Genomic DNA, 18,649 nt, shown 5'->3' with positions numbered 1-18,649 from the left:
TGTGTGTATTGTATCACGCTCATTACAATTACCCCTGGGTGCGAGTGTGTCATCTGTTGCCTGCTCATGTTCCAATTTCTCTCTGAGTGGTGAGGGAGCAGCATCCAGATGCTTCAGCATGCACACAACAATGCGGCCAGGAAACGAGAAGCCTCCATTCGAATGAATGGCAGTTGTGCATCCAAAAATCCTGAAAAGGTCAAAGCTGTGTCACCAGGAGGAGGAACACCTCAAGATATCTTAGTTTTGGTTTACCCTTTTCTCCTGAAGCAGAAGGTAAGGAGGTCCCTGCTCTAAAAATTACTTGGATGTTGCTCTGATGCTCTTTAATACACAGAGATACCACAAGATTGATCTTGTATTCAACAAGCAAGAACTTGTAACAGTTGGAGGATATTACAAAAGCACTGTGATGAGGTTGACTGTTGGGAATTCTAGTGGCTTTTATCTGATCACGACCGGTTTGGTGTAATCTTGTCTATGAGTTTTCCAGACTTTACATCTGTCTGATCAGCCGTGAGAGGCCAGCCAAGAATTTCCCCATTCCCCCAGGAGCCTGGCATCAACGAGTAAGTGCTATAACTGCTGCTACCAGACACATAGAAATACACATTGAAACACTTCAGAAGAAACTCATCCTTCACCCACTGTCTTAATTGGTTGGTGTGGCAACAGAAGTGTTTTGATGTTCTTATGCAATTTCATACAGAATGATAATTTTCTCATACTCTCTCACACACGTACACACACACAGTATATAAAACATTGGGTTTCCATAATTTTCATGTCTCTTGTTGATAAATGTACATCTGTCATCCATTTGAATTTTAGAGGCACTCACAATGGAAAATGCTTTTTTTCATCCCAAGGTTTTATTTTTTTGCCTGCCACTTGCAAACAGAGCACATTTCTGCTCAGATATTGATATGCAAAAACCAATATTATTTTGGCTTTCCATTGCACTGTTTAGCACAAAACCAATCACTGGCCACTTATTCTAATACAGACCCAGACTCTAATATAGACCTACCCTGTCTGCAGTAAAACGAAGCTTCCACAGCCGCTGTAAGACTCGACTGATGTTTCGCAAGCTGATACAGGCTCAGCAGATACAGGCTCAGCAGCTAAAATGCAGCTAAAATGCATGACACAAATAACATAATTTATCCCAAATGAAAACAAAGTAGTACGCTTTGGATTTCACAACATAACCAAGTGTGTTTGTTTCAGCACACACAAAAGATTACCAAGATATGAAGCATAACTGCCCTTCCCTCTTCACTGCTGCTGTAAATAAGAATCAGTCATCTTGCCCTGTTGAATAAGATTTTACAAAATCCCATGACACATTTCTCCAAGCTGGACAGTGGATATTGGCATTCCTGTGTAGAAGGCTGTGTTTTAAAACCGGCAAACAACATGGCATAGATTTACACCATTAAGTCTCTCAGGCTAGAGAAAGTGCTGTGTGTGTGGCATGAGAATGCAGTAGTCATAATGAGAATGTAATGTAGAAGTCCTCTGTCTGCGATGGACACACCCTCCAACATGCACACACAAAGTGATTACTCTCGTCTGTTGCCGTGTGTCAATGAATAATGCACATATTAATCGTGCAATGTATGGAAGCTTTACTTATTAATTCAGCATTTCCCCATTCGAGGTTATCTAATTATTGTGGCATCTTTTCAGTCACTAGGCATGGATAACACTGTACAGTTCAGTCAGCAGAATGCTGCAGTAGAGGGAAAGGTCAGGAGGGGCACTGATTTTGTTTTCTTATTCTGCTTATTTTCGGTGACTTTTTTCCACCATTTTTCTCTTAATTTAGAAAGACCCCAGACACTTCTCTTCACACCACCACCCCCAGCTCCATCCTCCATTGTGCTGGTACCTTGACCAACCAGTAGGAAGCTGGAGAGCAGCAACAAGGATCTCTGCAATGGCGGATGGGAACTTTACGCCTTTACCACCTGTGCACCAATTTCAGAGTCGCTGAAATGTAAATGATAAAGTGTCTTTTGACAGTAGTAAATAGTCCAGTTCCGTCAGTGGAGAACTGTAGAAGTAGAAGGATTTAACACCCCTGTCAGCTGGTGATCTGCACCCCATCATGTGGTCCGTCACCCTCAGTTGGAGCTGGGACAGGGGCCGCTACAGCTGTCTCTGATGCTACAACTGGGACTGGACCTTTGCTTTCTTGATCCACATATGGGGAAGGAGTAACTGCAGTTTGCGCAAGCAGAGCTGCAGGCAGGGCAGTGGGGAGTGAGGCGTGGCTGTGGGGCAGGTGGGGCTTGCTTGCCCCTTCTGGCCCTCCTCTCCCCTGGTTCTTGGCGTTTTTTAGCAACACCTGGACGCTCTTGGAGAAGACAACACGAGGGTCAGTAGCAGGTAGAGCAGGGCAGATGCAACTTTCCCTCAACTCCAGAGCCTGCGCAACAAGGAGAGAGAGAGGGACAATGAAGAACAGACACACAGATAGTTTTTACTATATTAGAGCAGTAAGTATAAAGAAAAAAGGAAAACTACACTTTAAATTCAAGATAAAATATAACAACTTTAAAAATAGGTGCACATCGATGCTTTGCGCTAAATGCTAACACATCTTAGTTTAGTGTGTTAGCTTGCTAATGTTTGCTAATTTGCACTTAACGCAGGATCAAGGGGTAGTCATTAGCTTTCCCAGTATTTGGTAAGAAATCTAAATATTTGTTAAATTAAAAACTCAGTAAGGTTCATCCTCTGGGGACCGTGAATGTCTGTAAAAAATTTCAACCCGTCCAAAATAGATATATCTCAGTGTGGACCAAAGTAGTGGACCACCTGAACCTCAGACTGTTGCTAGCATGGCTAAAAATATCCTTAGATAATCCCTAAAAATGTTAGAGGATGTAGCTCCTCTACTTTAAATCAATCCCACACAGTTTGGATAAGGGGAGCTGGTAGCCATGAACCACAAGCAATTCCCAACCCATTATTTCTGTCTGTCTCACAAACCCCCACACACACATGCACACACCCAACTCATTAATCTCACACTTAGAATCACTTACAAGACTCTGAACACATACATGTACTCGGTTTCACACTCAACATGGTCTCGCTCTCATGCTACCAGTGGACTTAATGCGCTTTGCTCAAGGATGATGAGTGCACTAGTGGAGGCGGAGTGCCCTCACAAGAGTCGGGTTAACTAGCTTGATGCTGTCACCGCTCGCAAGGTTAAAAACATCACATTATGCCTCACTTTCACCCAACTGAGCTCAACTGTTAAGTGGCTCATATGTGCCGCTATGCTGGATTGAACGAATTGGGGGTGAGGAGGGTACTGCAGATAGCAGAGCTAGAAAGTTTTCTCAGCACACACATACACACACAATGCTGGCCAATGAGTCCCCCAAACAACAGTCTTTATCACTTCGCTGCCTGTGGCTACAGCCTGGCCTTGGCAACGACTGCTGCTAGAGGTCAATCTACCACACAGGGATATGATATGGGGCATCGGCAAATACATATAACACACACTCACACATAGAAAATGCACGCACTCAGCGACACAGGCGCCTGATGGACAATTAGCGGTTTACCCATCTGTTCGTCTTTCGTGCTTGGAGCATCTGACGGTGTACCAACAGTCCAACTCACAATCATTACAAGGTTAAATTTGCTGCTGCCTGACAGGTTGTTAATCTCTCTCTCCCTCAGACACAAACACACATGCACATGTAAGATATAATGACTGCTGTTGCTGACGCTTTTTTCGTAGAAGTTGCTGTCTTAACTGCTTCTTGCTTTCTTTTTAGCCTTAAGATACCAATGATTGTCTCGCCACAGCACCGGCACAGTGTGTGAGCATGTGCGATTGAGCTGCTAATGTGGGGCTGTTTCCTTTTAGGTCCTCATTTCAAAGCCTCCAAGAAATGTAGTTTAGCAGATATCTAGGCCCCAGTGTGGCAAAATGTTTTTCCTGTCTTCCTAAAACCCTGCATCTTTTCCTCTCCTCCCCAAGTCTCTCCTTCCTCTCTGCCCTCCCCTCCACATGTCTGCAGGTGGATATACATCTCTCCAGATGCTCTATTAGTGCCATTAAGACTCCTTCCAACTGCTCCCACGGTTACACTGTTTCTCCTAAACAACAGACGGGATTTTGGGCTCTCTCTTTACACAGGGATCAAAAAGTCTTTTAGACAAATACTTGGATCAGAACTGCAGGTATGTGTTTACTTAAATAACTGAGGTAAAGAAGACACTTCATAGCTAGTTTTAAGCCATGATGTTATTCGAAATGAACAAGGAATCATGACTGTGTGCATCTGTACCTGTGGTATGAGACAGTCCAGCTGAGTGAATCTGTTCTTGTGCGACGGGTGTGTGGACAGCCACTCGGGGAGCGTGCCCTCCCCTGTCAGCTGGTCTCTGATTTCCATTTGCTGCCAGAAAACGGGGCCCGCTCGCACATCTGCACAGGCCTAAGAAGGACACACACACCCCGCGGAATCAGAAACACAGACACAATGTGGCATCCCTCTTTCTTGTGCTAAGATGAAAGTCCTTGTTCAACCATCATGTAAGGTTAGTTTAGTTGGACAACAGTGCCCCCTAGTGCTCTGCAGACAGATTACAGGGCTTTAGAGCAGTGACATTAGAGGAGTGTAATTCTGCAGTGTTAAAATACTAATTACACTGTAAAGATCAAAAAGGTCGTTAATCATTAGGCATGACCCCCCCCAAAAGCCCCAATGATTTTAAGTGCTGTCATAAATACTAAGAATGTTAAAGTTTAAATCCCTTGTAAGGGTCAATATCCAAAAATGCTATATCCTATATTTCTCATAATGCAAGTCAACAGCATATTTCATTAGACGCCCACTTGTAGGCTTTATGTTAAAAATTTTAAGTAAAGCTCAATCTGAGTAAGGATGATCTCAGTAGGTCAAAAACAGACTGAAAACAGACTGACATTTTTGAAATATCTTTTAACTGTCTGTCTGTTTTTAATGAGGTTATGCTCTCTACTTGGGAACTAGTATTGTCTTTCTGTTGTATGATCTTTTTTGTTTTGTTTTTCAGATTTATTAATGTTTTATTTAGTCTGTTTTTCAAAGTGTAAGGTTTTAATTCACCACAACTGACTGTTATCTTTTACTTCTTCAACCTGCGCATCATTGCTGGCCTCCGCCAAGGGACTGCAGATTAAAATGACCTTTTAGGTATACTGTTTCTGGAACAATAAATGTATTGTGCATTGTTCCTGTTAAATAAACAATACATTGGATTTAAAAAATGCAATAAAAAAACTTTGGTAAGATCCTCAGGAGCCATAGAAGAGATTATAAGAATGTCATACATTTCACAGGCTGAGTAGCACTCCTCCTGACAAGTAAACTGAACTTCATGTATAAAATCAGTAGAGTGAGCTTTAAGAAAATAACACACTGGGGATAATGATACCTTAGCAGCCAACTGCAATCCGACTTTGTCGGCCTCAGCCTCTAGTTTCCGACTGTAGGGACGGCTGAACATCAGCTGTGAGGGAGAGATAATAGTGTATGTATGAGGTTGCACTGGAGGCTACATTAACATTCATACACATTCCCTTAGCAAAATTAGCAAGTACAAGTCGGTTCCGGTCATTTCATTTTCAGACTTCAGACAAATGTACAATAATGTGATTAAAATAACATCTAGTAAAATTGTGTTGTTGCCTTGTCAGAAAACATGTATGCATGTGTATAAAGTGTGATAATTCTGATGTGTCTTCGATTGAGTGGCAACAAGGAAATAGTATTATACATAGTACATAGGTAACATTTGTGAATCTGTCACACCTGTGTAAGCTTGTCCTGTACCCACTGTCCCAGCAGTGCCAAGCTGTCTCGAGGACACATGGCCCAGATGGCTGTCAGCAGAATAAGGGACAGAAGGTCCACGACATGAGACAGACTGGCCTGTTCTGCCTGGGGGAGGAGAGCAGAGGGAGGTGGGATGACAAGGAGGAGGTGACAGCGGAGAAAAGGAAGGAAGGAGGAAAGTAAAGGTTTGGGATACAAAATGAAGAAAATGGGGAAAGGGAGAGAAAAATAGAGGCAAAAAGTTTTTGGGAGGTGGATGAGGCAGCTAGAACATATTGATTGTTCCCATCTATTTTAGTGGAACTTTAACTCTGTAACAGATTTAGAGGTCTTAACAGCCAATCCAATAGAGCACACCTACTTGGTAATACCAAGACCATCGATGCTCATTCCCATCATCTAATTAAAATCTCCTTCAAGCATTTTCCTCTGAGGACATTTAAAGTCTTGAAATACCCACTTTGTTAGCCACTTTTTTAGAACAACAAGAACGGGCATTCATTGCCCTAGTAAAAACAGCCATCTGAGAAGAATGAATAAAGCATGACAGTGCCGTAGGTCGACAGGACTCTGGTCATCATAGCGCAAACAGGATTAGTAAGTGTTTGGAGGTGACTGTCAGTGAGTCTTTACCACTGGCTGATGCAACAACACTGCAACTGATGCCACTTACACCATTACTACACTTCTGAGACCGAGTGGGGGGCTGATGATGAACATTCAGGTCTCTCAGTGTGTTGTGCACATAACCACAGGAGGTCCACATACGTATTTTATGACCTTATGTGGGAGAGACCTGGAAGATTTCCAGCTGTAACTTCTGCTCTGTGTACCAAGGGCTTCTAAATGACTAAACTTTGTTCTTGAACATTATTTGCACTTAAAGTGTTTTCAGTGACTCATCCTCTTGCACAGCAAGGTCTGCTACTGTTATCTAAGCCTCTCAGATGTCAGCATACTATACACAGGTCTTTGTTCACTGCATCACTTCAGCCTCAGGAAATCTATTAATTCTTTACAGAGCCAAAAAGGTTTCCATATTTTCTGCATTAAACTTTGTGTTTAACTGCTTGACTCGCTCCCGCAACTGCAATTTGCAATGAGTGAATTCTTTCTGTAAATAAATACAATGCCAGGTACAAATCCTTGCCTATTGTACCAACAATAATGACCTGTTGTTACTGTGCCGGGAAGCAGGAAAATAACACCAAGTGTACTATGAATGTCAAAATTATCTTTAAAAAAATGAAGTGACTGACTACATACGTAAGGTGAAGGACTACATTAAATGATGTAATAGGTGATATGATCGGGGTATAAAAATTGCCACAATCACAAACACAGAATGAAGAGGTTTATGTACTTACAGAGTGTCCCAATAAAGCATGAGCCATCTCGTGTCCCAGGACAATGGTGAGCTGGTGAATGTCCGCCACAGCATCCAGCATCCCCGTAAACATGAACACTTTCCCGTTCTACGTATAGGAAAATAAAATCCAAATCTGAGCCACATAGTGTTTGAAGATATTCTATAAACAATCACTGTAAACTGCTCTGAGACTGACAAGTTACCTCAACCTATAACCGAGGTGACGTATCCCAATGCTATAAATCCCAGCTATTTAGTAATCTGAGTAATTTACAGTAAATTCTCAGTATGAATTATTTACCTATCATTTGTACATATTTTACTATCAAATAGTTTTTTCATATGGGCAGCGCACAAAAATAAGAAAAATATAGTGTGTAAACCTTTCTATCTTGATCACTCGGTGTCACAAGGATAGGTAATGAGAGAAACACATTTCACAACACACACTATTATGCCGAGGCATCCTCACAAATGAGTTTAAGGATGTAAAGGTGTGATATTATGAAAATGCATAAAAATCTCTTAATTTTTGGTCTGTCTTTCTTTTACTGACCGGTAGGACAAAGGCGTTGACGTTGGGACTTTGCACCACATGGACACTCCAGGTGACATCGGACACTTCAGGGATGTCCTTGTTCCTTTGTGCCAGATGCTGCACCACCCGCTCTACCACTTTGTGACGAGGGTCAGTGACTGGAACCAGCAGCTCTGCAAACTCCTCCATGTACTGAAACACACAGTTAAAATTTTTTAAGGAAGTTTTTTTTCTTTAACTTTTCATCATACATTTCTCCCCCTCTATCCATTTAACTAAATGTCTTGTCTGTCTTCTTGTAAAACACAGACACACATACACATCATGTTTGTCCCCTCTCCCTCTCTCACAGCCTCTGAAGTCAGAGCAGCCAGCTCCATGTAGTTCTCTCTGCTGAAAACCAGGAGGCGGGTCCGTCCCGTCACGGGGGACTCATCCAGGTGGGTCAGGAGAAGGACAGCTGCAATCACCATAGCAACACCTGCCCCCACTGCCATATGCCAGCGGCGCTGCCAGGCCCATTCGCGCATGAGCTGCCGGCGGTTGACTGGTAGAGCCACCCACCACTTCCTTATACTCCTGTACACAAAGGGAGGCCAAAAGGTCTGTGATATCTGTTTGTGTAGCTCACACAGCCTCATGCAGTAAATGTAAAACCATATGCTGCCCTACAGTGGTAAAACATGAAAATAAAAGAATGAATCTCAGCAAAAAAACAACCAAAGTTTTAGTTAGAAGTGTAGGAATCCAGGCAGACGCACTGAGATCAATCTCTTTTACAAAGTAGCCCTGGCCAAGAGAATAATATCCAAACATGCATAAAATATGTTCACAACAATGTACTATGCACAAGATGCCAAAGTAATTTCATGTGCTTGCCCAGAGGAAAAAGTCAAATATTAAAGTAAGAAAGTAGGCCAAGACTTTTTGAAATAGTGACTACATAAAACAGGGTATTACAGGGAGGTCTATGAAAGGGGGCTAGAAATTTTTTCCGCATTACTTATGTAACCGAAAATAAAACCAAATTAATTAATGAAGCCTCACTGATGCTGTGAGTTATGGAGGCTCATGTGTGGCAAATGTTGCTATCACACTGTCACTCTACTTCAGTGGTTTATTTTTACCAGTTAATTAAACCCAATTAATGGACAGAGACAAGGCAAAAAATTATAAAGCCATTTATTTGTTCTTATTTAAATTACACAATGAATACAGTTGTTGATAAAACAATTAGCAATGTGTTCATTATTTAATGAACACAATACCTAAAGTGTAATGAAATCATATTTTGCCTTAAAGCAATGAATACATTTACAGACTATGAAATGGTTGCTAAGAATCGGCCTGCTTTTCTATTTGCACTTGAAGATAGTCAACCAATAAAAGTATTCAGAATAATCATGCATTATCGTGTTACTATATTTATGTATTGAATATGATATAACAAATTTTCAGTGTGTTATATTAAACTGTATACAGTCATCAAGCACTTTCTTAGGAACGCCTGCTTATTCATGCAATTATCCAATCAGCCAATCGTGTGGCAGCTGTGCAATGCATCTAATCCTGCAGATACAGGTCAGGAGCTTGAGATGTTTATCATCAAATGTCAGAATGGGTAAAAAAAATGCAATCTCATTAACTTTGACCATGGCAGGATTGTATGTGCCAGACGGGCTGATGTGAGTATTTCTAAAACTGATGATCTCCTGGGCTTTTCACACACAACAGCCTCTAGAGTTTTACTCAGAATGGTGCTAAAAACAAAAAAAAAAATCAATTGAGCCGCAGTTCTGCAGACAGAGACACCTTGTTGGTGAGAAAGGTCAAAGAAGAATAACCAGACTGGTTGGGGCTGGCAGAAAGTCTACGGTAACTCAGATAACCCTTCTTTACAACTGTGGTGAGTAGAAAAGTATCTCGGAATGCACATCAGATCAAACGTTGAGTAAGAATTTGCAGTCAACAGCATGAATCCATGGACCCAACCTGCCTTGTGTCAACAGTCTAGGCCGGTGGTGGTGGTGGTGGTGTAATGGTGTAGGAATTTTTTCTTGGCCCCTTGATACCAATCAGTCATGGTTTGAATGCAACAGCCTGTCTGAGTATTGTTGCTGACCATGTGCATCCCTTTATGGCCACAGTTTACCATCTTCTAATGGCTTCTTCCAGTATGAAAATGCCCCATGTCTCAAAGCAAAAGTCGTCTCAAACTGGTTTCATGATCATGAGTTCAGTGTACTTCAGTGACCTCCACAGTCACCAGATTTGCATCCAGTAGAACACGTTTAGGATCTGGGAGAGCGGGAGATTGGCAGCATAATTGTGCAGCTGAAAAATCTGCATAAATTATTTTATGCAGTCATGTCAACATGGACCAGAATCTCAAATGATTCTTTCCAGCATCCTTTCGAATCTATGCCACAAAGGCCCAAACTAGTATTAGTATTGCTGTTCCTCATAAAGTGCTTAGTGAGTGTATGTTTTGATGGATCAATATTTGTTAGACACTTAAGTCTATAATAATAAGGCAACACTGTAGAGCTCCAGCGTGTCTCCTACCTGCCCAGTATTATAGCCATGAGCTTCTGCAGAGGTTTCAGCACCATCCATATGAGAGGAGCAGGCAGGGCCCTGAGGGGGGCTGAGGTGTGGAAGTGGTGGAGTTGGTGTCTGCACGGTGTCTGCACAGGACCGGAGTGCAGGGGCGAGGTGGTTTTGGGACTAATCTGGAAACACACCGTCGGTCCATTGCCACAGAATAACAGAGGTGGTCCAGTCTGAGTGGCTCTGAAGTGGAAAGAGTTTGTTGCTCGTTGACAGCTGATCTGAGAGGACACAGAGTGCGCCTTCTTCAGAGGATATCCAGCTGGTTTGTAGACCTGGACGTTTCGTGCCAGATGCGGAGAGAGCCAACAGAAGCGACTGCTCCGTAAAAGATGCAGAGAGAGTAAAACCATCGTCCTTGTGCTTGTGATACAACTCTTCCTGACCCACTACTCAAACTCACCGAACAGCTGCCAGGGATTTTACTACGGCAGACGACGCCAACACGTCTGCCTTTCATCTGCGAAGTAGGAAATTCCTCATTTTAGTGTAGAAATGACTGTCAGAGGACGTTCACTTTTTTTTTTTTCTTTCTCCAGATTGTTACTTTGACACTCGTGTTTGACGGTTCCAACTGTTCTCAGCTGTCAATGTCATTGCTAACAGCGGACGCTAGCTACAACTAACCTTGGTTAGGACTGTCCGGCCGCCGCAGACTGAAACGTTTTGTATTTGTCGAGGAAAGTTTGATTTACAACACCCTCACACGCTGAGTTAAACACTCAATGTCCTTGCGACGCGAAACGTTAGTACTTTAACAACGACCTGAACGGAACTTTGATTGTTTAGGTAGTTTGGCGCTCCTGCCTCCAAAATGTCTCCCCCTAGAAACGAATGCGCACCACCAGTTCCGGGCGCAGTTAAGAGATCTGGCGTTAAACTTGACGGTTAATAATTATGAATCCTCGTGGACAAGTTTAACAAAATTAACCTAATCGATAGGGAAGCTAGCATTTTCCTTTAACTGACAGAGAAATACGACTACTTTTCGACATTCTTTTGGTTGGAGGAGGCAAAATTATGTATCTATTTTAACACTGTTGTGAACGACAGATCCTTAAATGTGTCAAGCTGTTACACCAAAAAAAAATAATAGATAAGATAAAACAAGACCACATAATATGAAAATACATTTTTAATTTCGTGTGTAAAAGAAACCAGCAGAACTGAGAAAACTTTCACCATTACACACACTCTAAAACATCACACACACAGACAAAGACACACACCTATCAGGTCAATCATTAGGTGTTTGGTTAAAGGATTTTAATATGAACTCAATCTGATTCTAACATAATAAAATATAATTAAAAAAATTTAATGAGAAAGTTTGTAATACTGATACTACGCTTCATAGTGTTTACATAAAAGTTGGTATTTTTATGAGTTAAATAATTGTTGTATAGTACAAGTAAGAGACATTTGGTCCATCAAAGTAAGTAGTCATGTTCAGTTGTTAACACTGAGCCCAGATGTAACACTGTGTTGCTGTTTGTCTCTGAGTCTGTGTCTGTGCTGGGCTGTACACTGTTGTCTGCAACTCTGCCAGACTCCTGATCAGAGTCTCCTCTCCCTTCCTGGGGCTTCTCATGGCTGATCAGCTGATCAAAAGCAAAGTCATCTGAGTCCACTGGTCTGGATGAGGTATTCAAAGAGTCTCCCTCCTCCTGTTGCTGCTTAGCAATAAAGTCTGACTGGAAAAGGGCCTGGATCTGGGTGAGGAAGGGGTCTCCCTCATCATCCGGCAGGGGCTCCAGGTACCTGGCGAGAGATGACAGCATCTAAAGGGAGGAGGAGTCAAATGAGGCAGAGACAATAAAATAGTTAAAGCAGAGGTAAATCGGTTAAAAAAGACATTATGCAATGGGATGTACAAATCAGCAGTACTGACAGGCTAGACTGACCTTCTCCAAACAGGTGAGATGAGAGTCTTTTCGGAAAAATCTGTCCAACTGCACACTCCTGACCAAACATAACATGAAATAACAGTTTAGTCACTCAACAAAAAAACTGTTTAATATCACAAAAAAATTGGGATCAGCATTAGACCACATGTGTCAGAATGGCCACTACAGTCTTGTGTCTCACTTACCCAGGTGTTTGGGAGTATTTGTGGATGATCCACTGAGCTCTCCTCATCGTCTGTTCCCAGTCTGGGATGTCTTGTGATGACAGGAAGTCGAATCTGTAGGGCAGCTCTGTGGAGGAACGGAGAGACACTCAGCCAGAGGATAAACTGTGGTAATGTGTACAGAAATCACTGACCTACGTTGTCAGCTTGATTTCAAAGCCTCTTGATCCTAACTGTTTTGAAGTATTGAGTCATGTCGTGTGTGTGTGTGTGTGTGTGTGTGTGTGTGTGTGTGTGTGTGTGAGTGTTAGACATACTCTGGGGGCCTGAGGGCTCCTGGCTCTCTTTCACCAACAAACAGGTGGTTTGGGAGTGGGGGGATGGATTAGCTGGGTCGTATGGGCTCACTATCATACCAATGAAGGGGGCTCCACCACGTGAGAAGTAACTCTGGACCAATCAGGACACATGAAATCAGACTAGAGACACACAAAGACTAACTGGAACATGGCGTCTCTGATCCATTCATTTTACCTGGAACTGGTCCTGTGTGTTTATGTCCCGTACTGAAGGGTTTGGATGGAAGGAGGGATGTGAGTGGTACCAGCCCACCACACTCAAGCCCAAGGATGACAGCACATCACAGGCCTGCGTCTGAGAGAGCGGGTCCATCTCACACTGCAAACCTGTACTAACACTGTTACATGGCTCTGCTGCACAGATCTACACACAAACATATGGGACAGTTGGTTCCACAAACTTCACAAACTTCAAAACACATAGTCAATAAATTATCTATTGTCAACTTCCACATTGTTCTTAAACTGCTCCTCCTACCTTCAATACTTTCTCTTCCTCATTAAAAGTCCCGCCCAGCAGACCAATGACTTCCCCCCGCGACACATGGGCATGCTGAGGATCACAGCACATTTGATCAATTTAGGAAGAAATTAAAGAGACAATAATTCTACCATGAAATATAACAAAGAGAATAGTGGTATTGTAGAGAGCCTCTTGCCTTACGGGAAAGCAAAACAAAAAATACACAAAAGCCAGTTAATTAGCTCATGGTGCATACAGCACACTGAAGAAACCTTCCAGCCGACTGACGCTTTTTTAACGCTATTTTCACTGTGTTTTTGGCATATAAAACACAGAAAAAAGCTGATACACACATGATACAATATTATCAAAGACAACACAAGAAAGGTTTTAACCTGTACTAACAAATAGAGAAAAGGGGGGATAAAATTAATAAATAAATAAAAAAGTGCATAATTAAGCAATTATGATCAATTTTAAGAGAGCTCTCTCTGAACACGTCAGGTCGATTCCACACGGAGAACACCTTCAGCATGTGTGGTTGTGTTGGTAGCGTACCATGTCCATGATGAGAAGAGTCTCTGCACACACAATGACCTGGAACGGTTCCTGGGAGAACAGAAAAAAAAAAAAAGATTAATACAAATAATTAGAACTGTTAATATATAGTTGGGTCTATGCTGTTGATACAGTTGTACATAACAAATACAAGAAGACGATACAAATACAATACAAGCTGGGGAAGCTGACTGCGCTCTCCAATTTAAACTGTTACGAAGGTTACGAAGACATACAGTAACGCTGATTAAATGGGTGATGAGATGCCGATCCTGCATGGTGGACTACATTACTGGTGACTGAATGATGCGAGAGATGGCCACTGACCTGTACATCATCTCCAAAAGACCTGCAGGGAATCAGCTGGAAGGGATCAAAAGACCTAGAAGAAGGAGAGAGTTCTTAAGTATTTCTATATCTATAAATACGAGGCTGTGAGGAATACAGTACATTATGAATCAATCCATCACGCTCACCCTCTGTATCTGGACATCTTGCAGGGTTTAGGCTGCTTCTTCATCTCCTCTCTCTGCAGAGCGAGTTCCTCAGCACTGAGATGCTGATGGAAACACAAACAACACAGGATCAGTGAATATGCCAATGGGAATCACCCAGTGATCGATACCGGTGTGTGCATGTCTGTATGTCTGTGTGTGTGTGTGTGTGTGTGTGTGTGTGTGTGTGTGTGTGTGTGTGTGCGTGCGTGTGCGTGTGCGTGCGCATGTCTGACAGTGTCCAAACCTCATATGTCTGTCCCTCCAAGTCTTTAGCATCACACCAGTTTCCCCAGATGTCCCTCACACGGCGCTTCCTGGTCCGCTACAACCGATCAGCAGTTAGCTCAAGGTCCAGCAAGCTCATGGTGTAGATGCTTGAGGTGAGGTGTCGGAGTGTAAGAGTACCTACCATGCTCTGCAGTCTCTGAGCGAGCTGATAGGCCTCAAGCACATCTTTGCCCTCCTTATGCTTGGAGCGGTCCACAACCTTTGGGCGATTATACACTGCTTGCTCTGTGAGAGATGAGACAGAGCTCGGAGTGAAAAGGGACGCAAAATTTTAAAAGAACCAGAACAGACGCAAATGCTGCTACAAGCTCAGCAGGGCTACCACAGTTGAAGTTGATGGCCCCGATGAGTTCCAGGTAGGTGTGTATCCTCCCAATGCAGTTGACGTCTCCACAGTTCTTCAGGCCTGGGCGAACACACGTCTTGTTCAGGTACTTAGGCCTGCTCTTCAACCTGGCAAACAGAGACATTAAAAAAAAAAAAACACCTCTTCTGTACAGTTGTGGTGCAATTGGGAAATTAACAAATGAGTTGTATACCACTGATCCAGGATGTAGTTTCTGATCTTCAGATATCTTTCAGGGGTCTTCGATGGCCGTCCCTCAAAGAACTCTGGAATAGCTTGTTTCTCATCCTCAGTGATGGTCTCCTTGTCCATCATAATTTCCTGCTCAGGTACCTTGAGCTCCTCCTCTTCCTCTTCCTCGTCCTCGTTCTCCTCCGCCTCCCCCAGGTCTTCTTCTGATCTCTGATTTAGAATCTGCTCCATCTTATCAGCAGAATCTGGGAGGCAAAACATAAGACTTTTTCTTAACAAATCGCAATGTACAGTAAATTCACAAGAGAAAAGCATGGAAATGACAACAGCAAGTGTGAATTACCTGTCCCATCACTACAGGCTTCTTCCAGTTGACCGGTCTGTCCTGAGCTCTCAGACTGGGAGCTCTGGACTTCATACTCATCATTCATTTGCTTTGAGTCTTTCTGAGTTCCTGTCCGAGGGCTTTTTAGAAGAGGGGGCACTGTATTGTCTAACTCCGTGACAACAGGCTCCTCCAAGCAAGGGAATTTAGATGAGGGTTGTTGACTTGGTGGAGACAGAGAGATGTGGCTGTGTTGGCCCTTTTTCTCCTGGGTGCTCTCTACTTCAGCCTGTCCTGCCTCTTTCTGTTCTCCTCTGGGACTGTCTCTCTGAATCTCAGAGCCTGTTGGCTGCTCTGGCTCACAGAACCCAGTTTTGAGCAGAGCCTGTGATTTATCGCCAGCGTTTCCTTCATCACTCAGGTCATCGGTGATGTCTACATCCTCATCCTCATCATCAGACAGCTTCTCAATACGGACAGTGTTGGCCAGAGTGGATGCATGACTGGATGTGGGCTGAGGGGGGTGCGGCACAGGTCCTGCAGAGGGAGCTGCAGATCTGGGTTCTGATTCAGCCTGAAAAAATGTACAGATGATGGAAGTTTGTTTGTCCTTCGTTCTTATTTCAAAAGCCTTCCCAAGGACTTGAATCTGGTTCAGATTCAAGAGTAATTAGGCGAGCTATTTAACCGTGTTGAAAAACACTTGTTAAGAGAGACTACTACATTTACGCTTGTATCAGCAAACTGAGACTTGTGTGTAGACCTGCATGCTATCTAAGTAGCAGGGTCAAACAGGGATAATGTAAAGAGAAGTCTCACCTTGTGTTTAAAATAGTGTCTGGCATAGCTCTTAACCTGAGGAACAGTACGGCTGTCCACCAACTTGGCAATCTTCGTCCACCTCCGACCAAATTGAGCCTGTAGAAAAACACCCCCATATTAATTACACTCAGATGCACTTGAGGTTGAACATGTTATTGGCCTGTGTACAGAAATGAGCACTTCCACATGTCCAGAAAGACTGAGACGTACTGAAAATAATATTATGTAAGTAATGGGTGTTGGGGAGAGAGAGAGAGAGGAGCTTACCAGTCCTTCCTCAAAAAGGTCCTTTTCCCGTTTGGACCAACGAGAAGAGGATCCCGAGGCTGTGGCCGAGGTCTTGGCTGGAGAACTGAACACCCAACAGAAAGGAGCGTGACATAAATGCGAACAACATGAGAAATGGGCGCACTGCGCTCATGCGAATGCCGAACGAAGAACCGACTTACTTCTTCACTTTGGGCTTGTTGTCAGCATCACTTTCCCAAATATGATTAGGAATGTCCTTACCTATCAGGTAGTATCTACAAGTATGGTTCAGGACCAACAGATATGACAGTAAATGTTTTTCAAACTCTGTATCTGAATGAATATACTGTGCAGTACGGTTCAACTGACAATGACATGAAACAGAACAAACATTTAAAACGGCCAATCCTACAATTTAAGAAACTTTAATGGGCAACTGTCTGCTAATTATACTTGATAAATGACTCCTGAAAAAAAATCTATTATTCATTATTCATTTCTGGAAACCTTTGAAACCACCTCTCACTTTGAGATTTTTTCTCATTCCATTTTCCTGTTGTCAATTTCTGTAATTAGTAGTTTCAGGGAGGAGTCCTATTAAATCAGCCATACTGGTCAAGACATTGGACTCATTGGCATCTCGGCATCTCAGCATGACCCCCCCCTTTGGGTTTATCTAATATTCAGTAGACGCCACCGAATCTGTCCGGTCAAACCAAACTAAATAACCGAATTCTACATGTGCTCGGCTCAGTTACTGTCCCTCAGAGGCCCCTCTGTCGCTCATCAGGAGCTACTCGAGACTGTGCAGCCATCATGACTATATGATATTCAAAGTCCTGTGGTGCATTTGCGGACAGCGAAAGGATACTGCTCCTCGAGCAACATTCTCTCTATCACCTCCCTGTTCTCCGGGCTGATGGAGCTGTCCAGCTCCCACGGCTGCACAACAGAGACGGAAAGAGTCTGTGAGACGGAGGCACTCACAGTCACGCCGAGAGCCACCTGAATGACTGAGCTTCGAGAACAACATACCAGTATCCCAGCGCTGCTCGTCCACGCCGACTGCACGAACTGCTCCCGGACTAAACCCCCTCCGTCCGGCTCGCTGCAACAGAACGAAGGGGAAGCTGGTGTGTGAACACAACACGGGACCAGCCGAGGAGACGCACGCCATCGCACGGCTGGTAGCCTGCGCTGTGCGACTGAAAACCCCGCCAGGCGCTCTGCTAACTAGCGTGGACTAGAGTACACAGTGTGGATGTTAAGTCACGAGTACGGGTAAGCATTCTTACTTCATACTGCCTTCAGTGTCGTCTCCCTCGATGTCAACAACCAGCTCGTCCTCCATGTTGTTGGATAAACGTAAACAAAAGAGAGGGGGAGAGAGAGACTGGCCCGAAGCAGTGTTCGGGTTTTCTCACAGCGACACCTTGTGGTTGGGTGCACGAATTTCTCTTGCTGCTCTTTGGGGTTTATGGCGTCTGGCATCCTTGATGCTGCTTTACTGCCCCCTTCTGGGCTGACTCCGCCTGAATGTCCAGTTGCTGCCCTCCCCACGGCCTCCACACTCCCATAATATTTTTTACACTGGTTTCTAACCACTCTATTTTCTGTAATTGTATATTGCTATGAACAATTCTTGTTAGGAAACCAAAAAGCTCAGCAGAAATTGAAACTTCTTGATTAGTGTTTTGCATATTATACTGATCCAAGTCATTTGCCAATACTACATCTGACATTTTCTTCCTTCGTAATACAGCTTCACAGGGCTTTCCAGAAGGGGGTCTTTTATGCATCTGTGCCCAGGGGCCCAGTCTCATATCGACAGCTGCTAAATTTATCAGTAAGTCTTTTATGACTATATTAGATATGCAGTTAATGTTTTATCATCCAAAACTTGCTCTTTAGCACCAGTATCTTTTTTCCTATTTTTCCAGCCCAAACATAACATCTTGGTAGCTTAAGTATTTTACATTTAATTTAGAACTACAGAGAATATCATATTTGACCTTATCCAGTTGTTGGCATGGTTGAACTGCTGAAACCATAGCTGCGGCATTACATTGGAAGGGTTTCAAATTTTCAAATGTATCCACACCAAGGC

General features: G+C 43.2%; 2 protein-coding genes across 5 annotated transcripts; both read right to left on the bottom strand.

The window, feature by feature from the left end:
- Positions 1-282: 282 nt before the first annotated feature.
- Positions 283-11,207, bottom strand: oma1 (OMA1 zinc metallopeptidase). 2 transcript variants are annotated; one of them, XM_040128626.1, is made up of 9 exons: positions 11,000-11,207; positions 10,328-10,832; positions 8,113-8,341; positions 7,781-7,954; positions 7,223-7,330; positions 5,832-5,960; positions 5,455-5,529; positions 4,323-4,472; positions 283-2,434 (listed from the first exon to the last, which is right to left on the bottom strand). In XM_040128626.1, exons 2-9 carry the CDS (start codon positions 10,723-10,725, stop codon positions 2,090-2,092), a joined length of 1,608 nt encoding a protein of 535 aa, XP_039984560.1. In that variant the 5' UTR covers positions 10,726-10,832; positions 11,000-11,207; the 3' UTR covers positions 283-2,089. The 2 variants fall into 2 exon arrangements, with proteins under 2 accessions (XP_039984560.1, XP_039984559.1); XM_040128625.1 differs by having other exon boundaries at positions 10,328-11,207.
- A 284-nt stretch (positions 11,208-11,491) lies between these two features.
- On the bottom strand, positions 11,492-17,964 carry mysm1 (Myb-like, SWIRM and MPN domains 1). 3 transcript variants are annotated; one of them, XM_040128622.1, is made up of 20 exons: positions 17,838-17,964; positions 17,578-17,650; positions 17,414-17,484; positions 16,743-16,817; positions 16,561-16,645; positions 16,291-16,389; positions 15,490-16,045; positions 15,148-15,391; positions 14,931-15,061; positions 14,730-14,833; positions 14,565-14,642; positions 14,300-14,382; positions 14,151-14,205; positions 13,824-13,874; positions 13,281-13,355; positions 12,978-13,166; positions 12,761-12,893; positions 12,465-12,570; positions 12,277-12,334; positions 11,492-12,153 (listed from the first exon to the last, which is right to left on the bottom strand). In XM_040128622.1, exons 1-20 carry the CDS (start codon positions 17,891-17,893, stop codon positions 11,803-11,805), a joined length of 2,673 nt encoding a protein of 890 aa, XP_039984556.1. In that variant the 5' UTR covers positions 17,894-17,964; the 3' UTR covers positions 11,492-11,802. The 3 variants fall into 3 exon arrangements, with proteins under 3 accessions (XP_039984556.1, XP_039984557.1, XP_039984558.1); XM_040128623.1 differs by lacking the exon at positions 14,565-14,642; XM_040128624.1 differs by lacking the exons at positions 16,743-16,817; positions 17,414-17,484; positions 17,578-17,650 and having other exon boundaries at positions 17,838-17,956.
- Between the last annotated feature and the right edge of the window lie 685 nt (positions 17,965-18,649).

Source organism: Xiphias gladius, chromosome 6 (genome assembly GCF_016859285.1).
Source record: "Xiphias gladius isolate SHS-SW01 ecotype Sanya breed wild chromosome 6, ASM1685928v1, whole genome shotgun sequence".
NCBI classification, from domain to species: Eukaryota; Metazoa; Chordata; class Actinopteri; order Istiophoriformes; family Xiphiidae; genus Xiphias; species Xiphias gladius.
The sequence above is the reverse complement of the archived record's forward strand: the minus strand, read 5'-3'. Positions and strand labels throughout refer to the sequence as shown.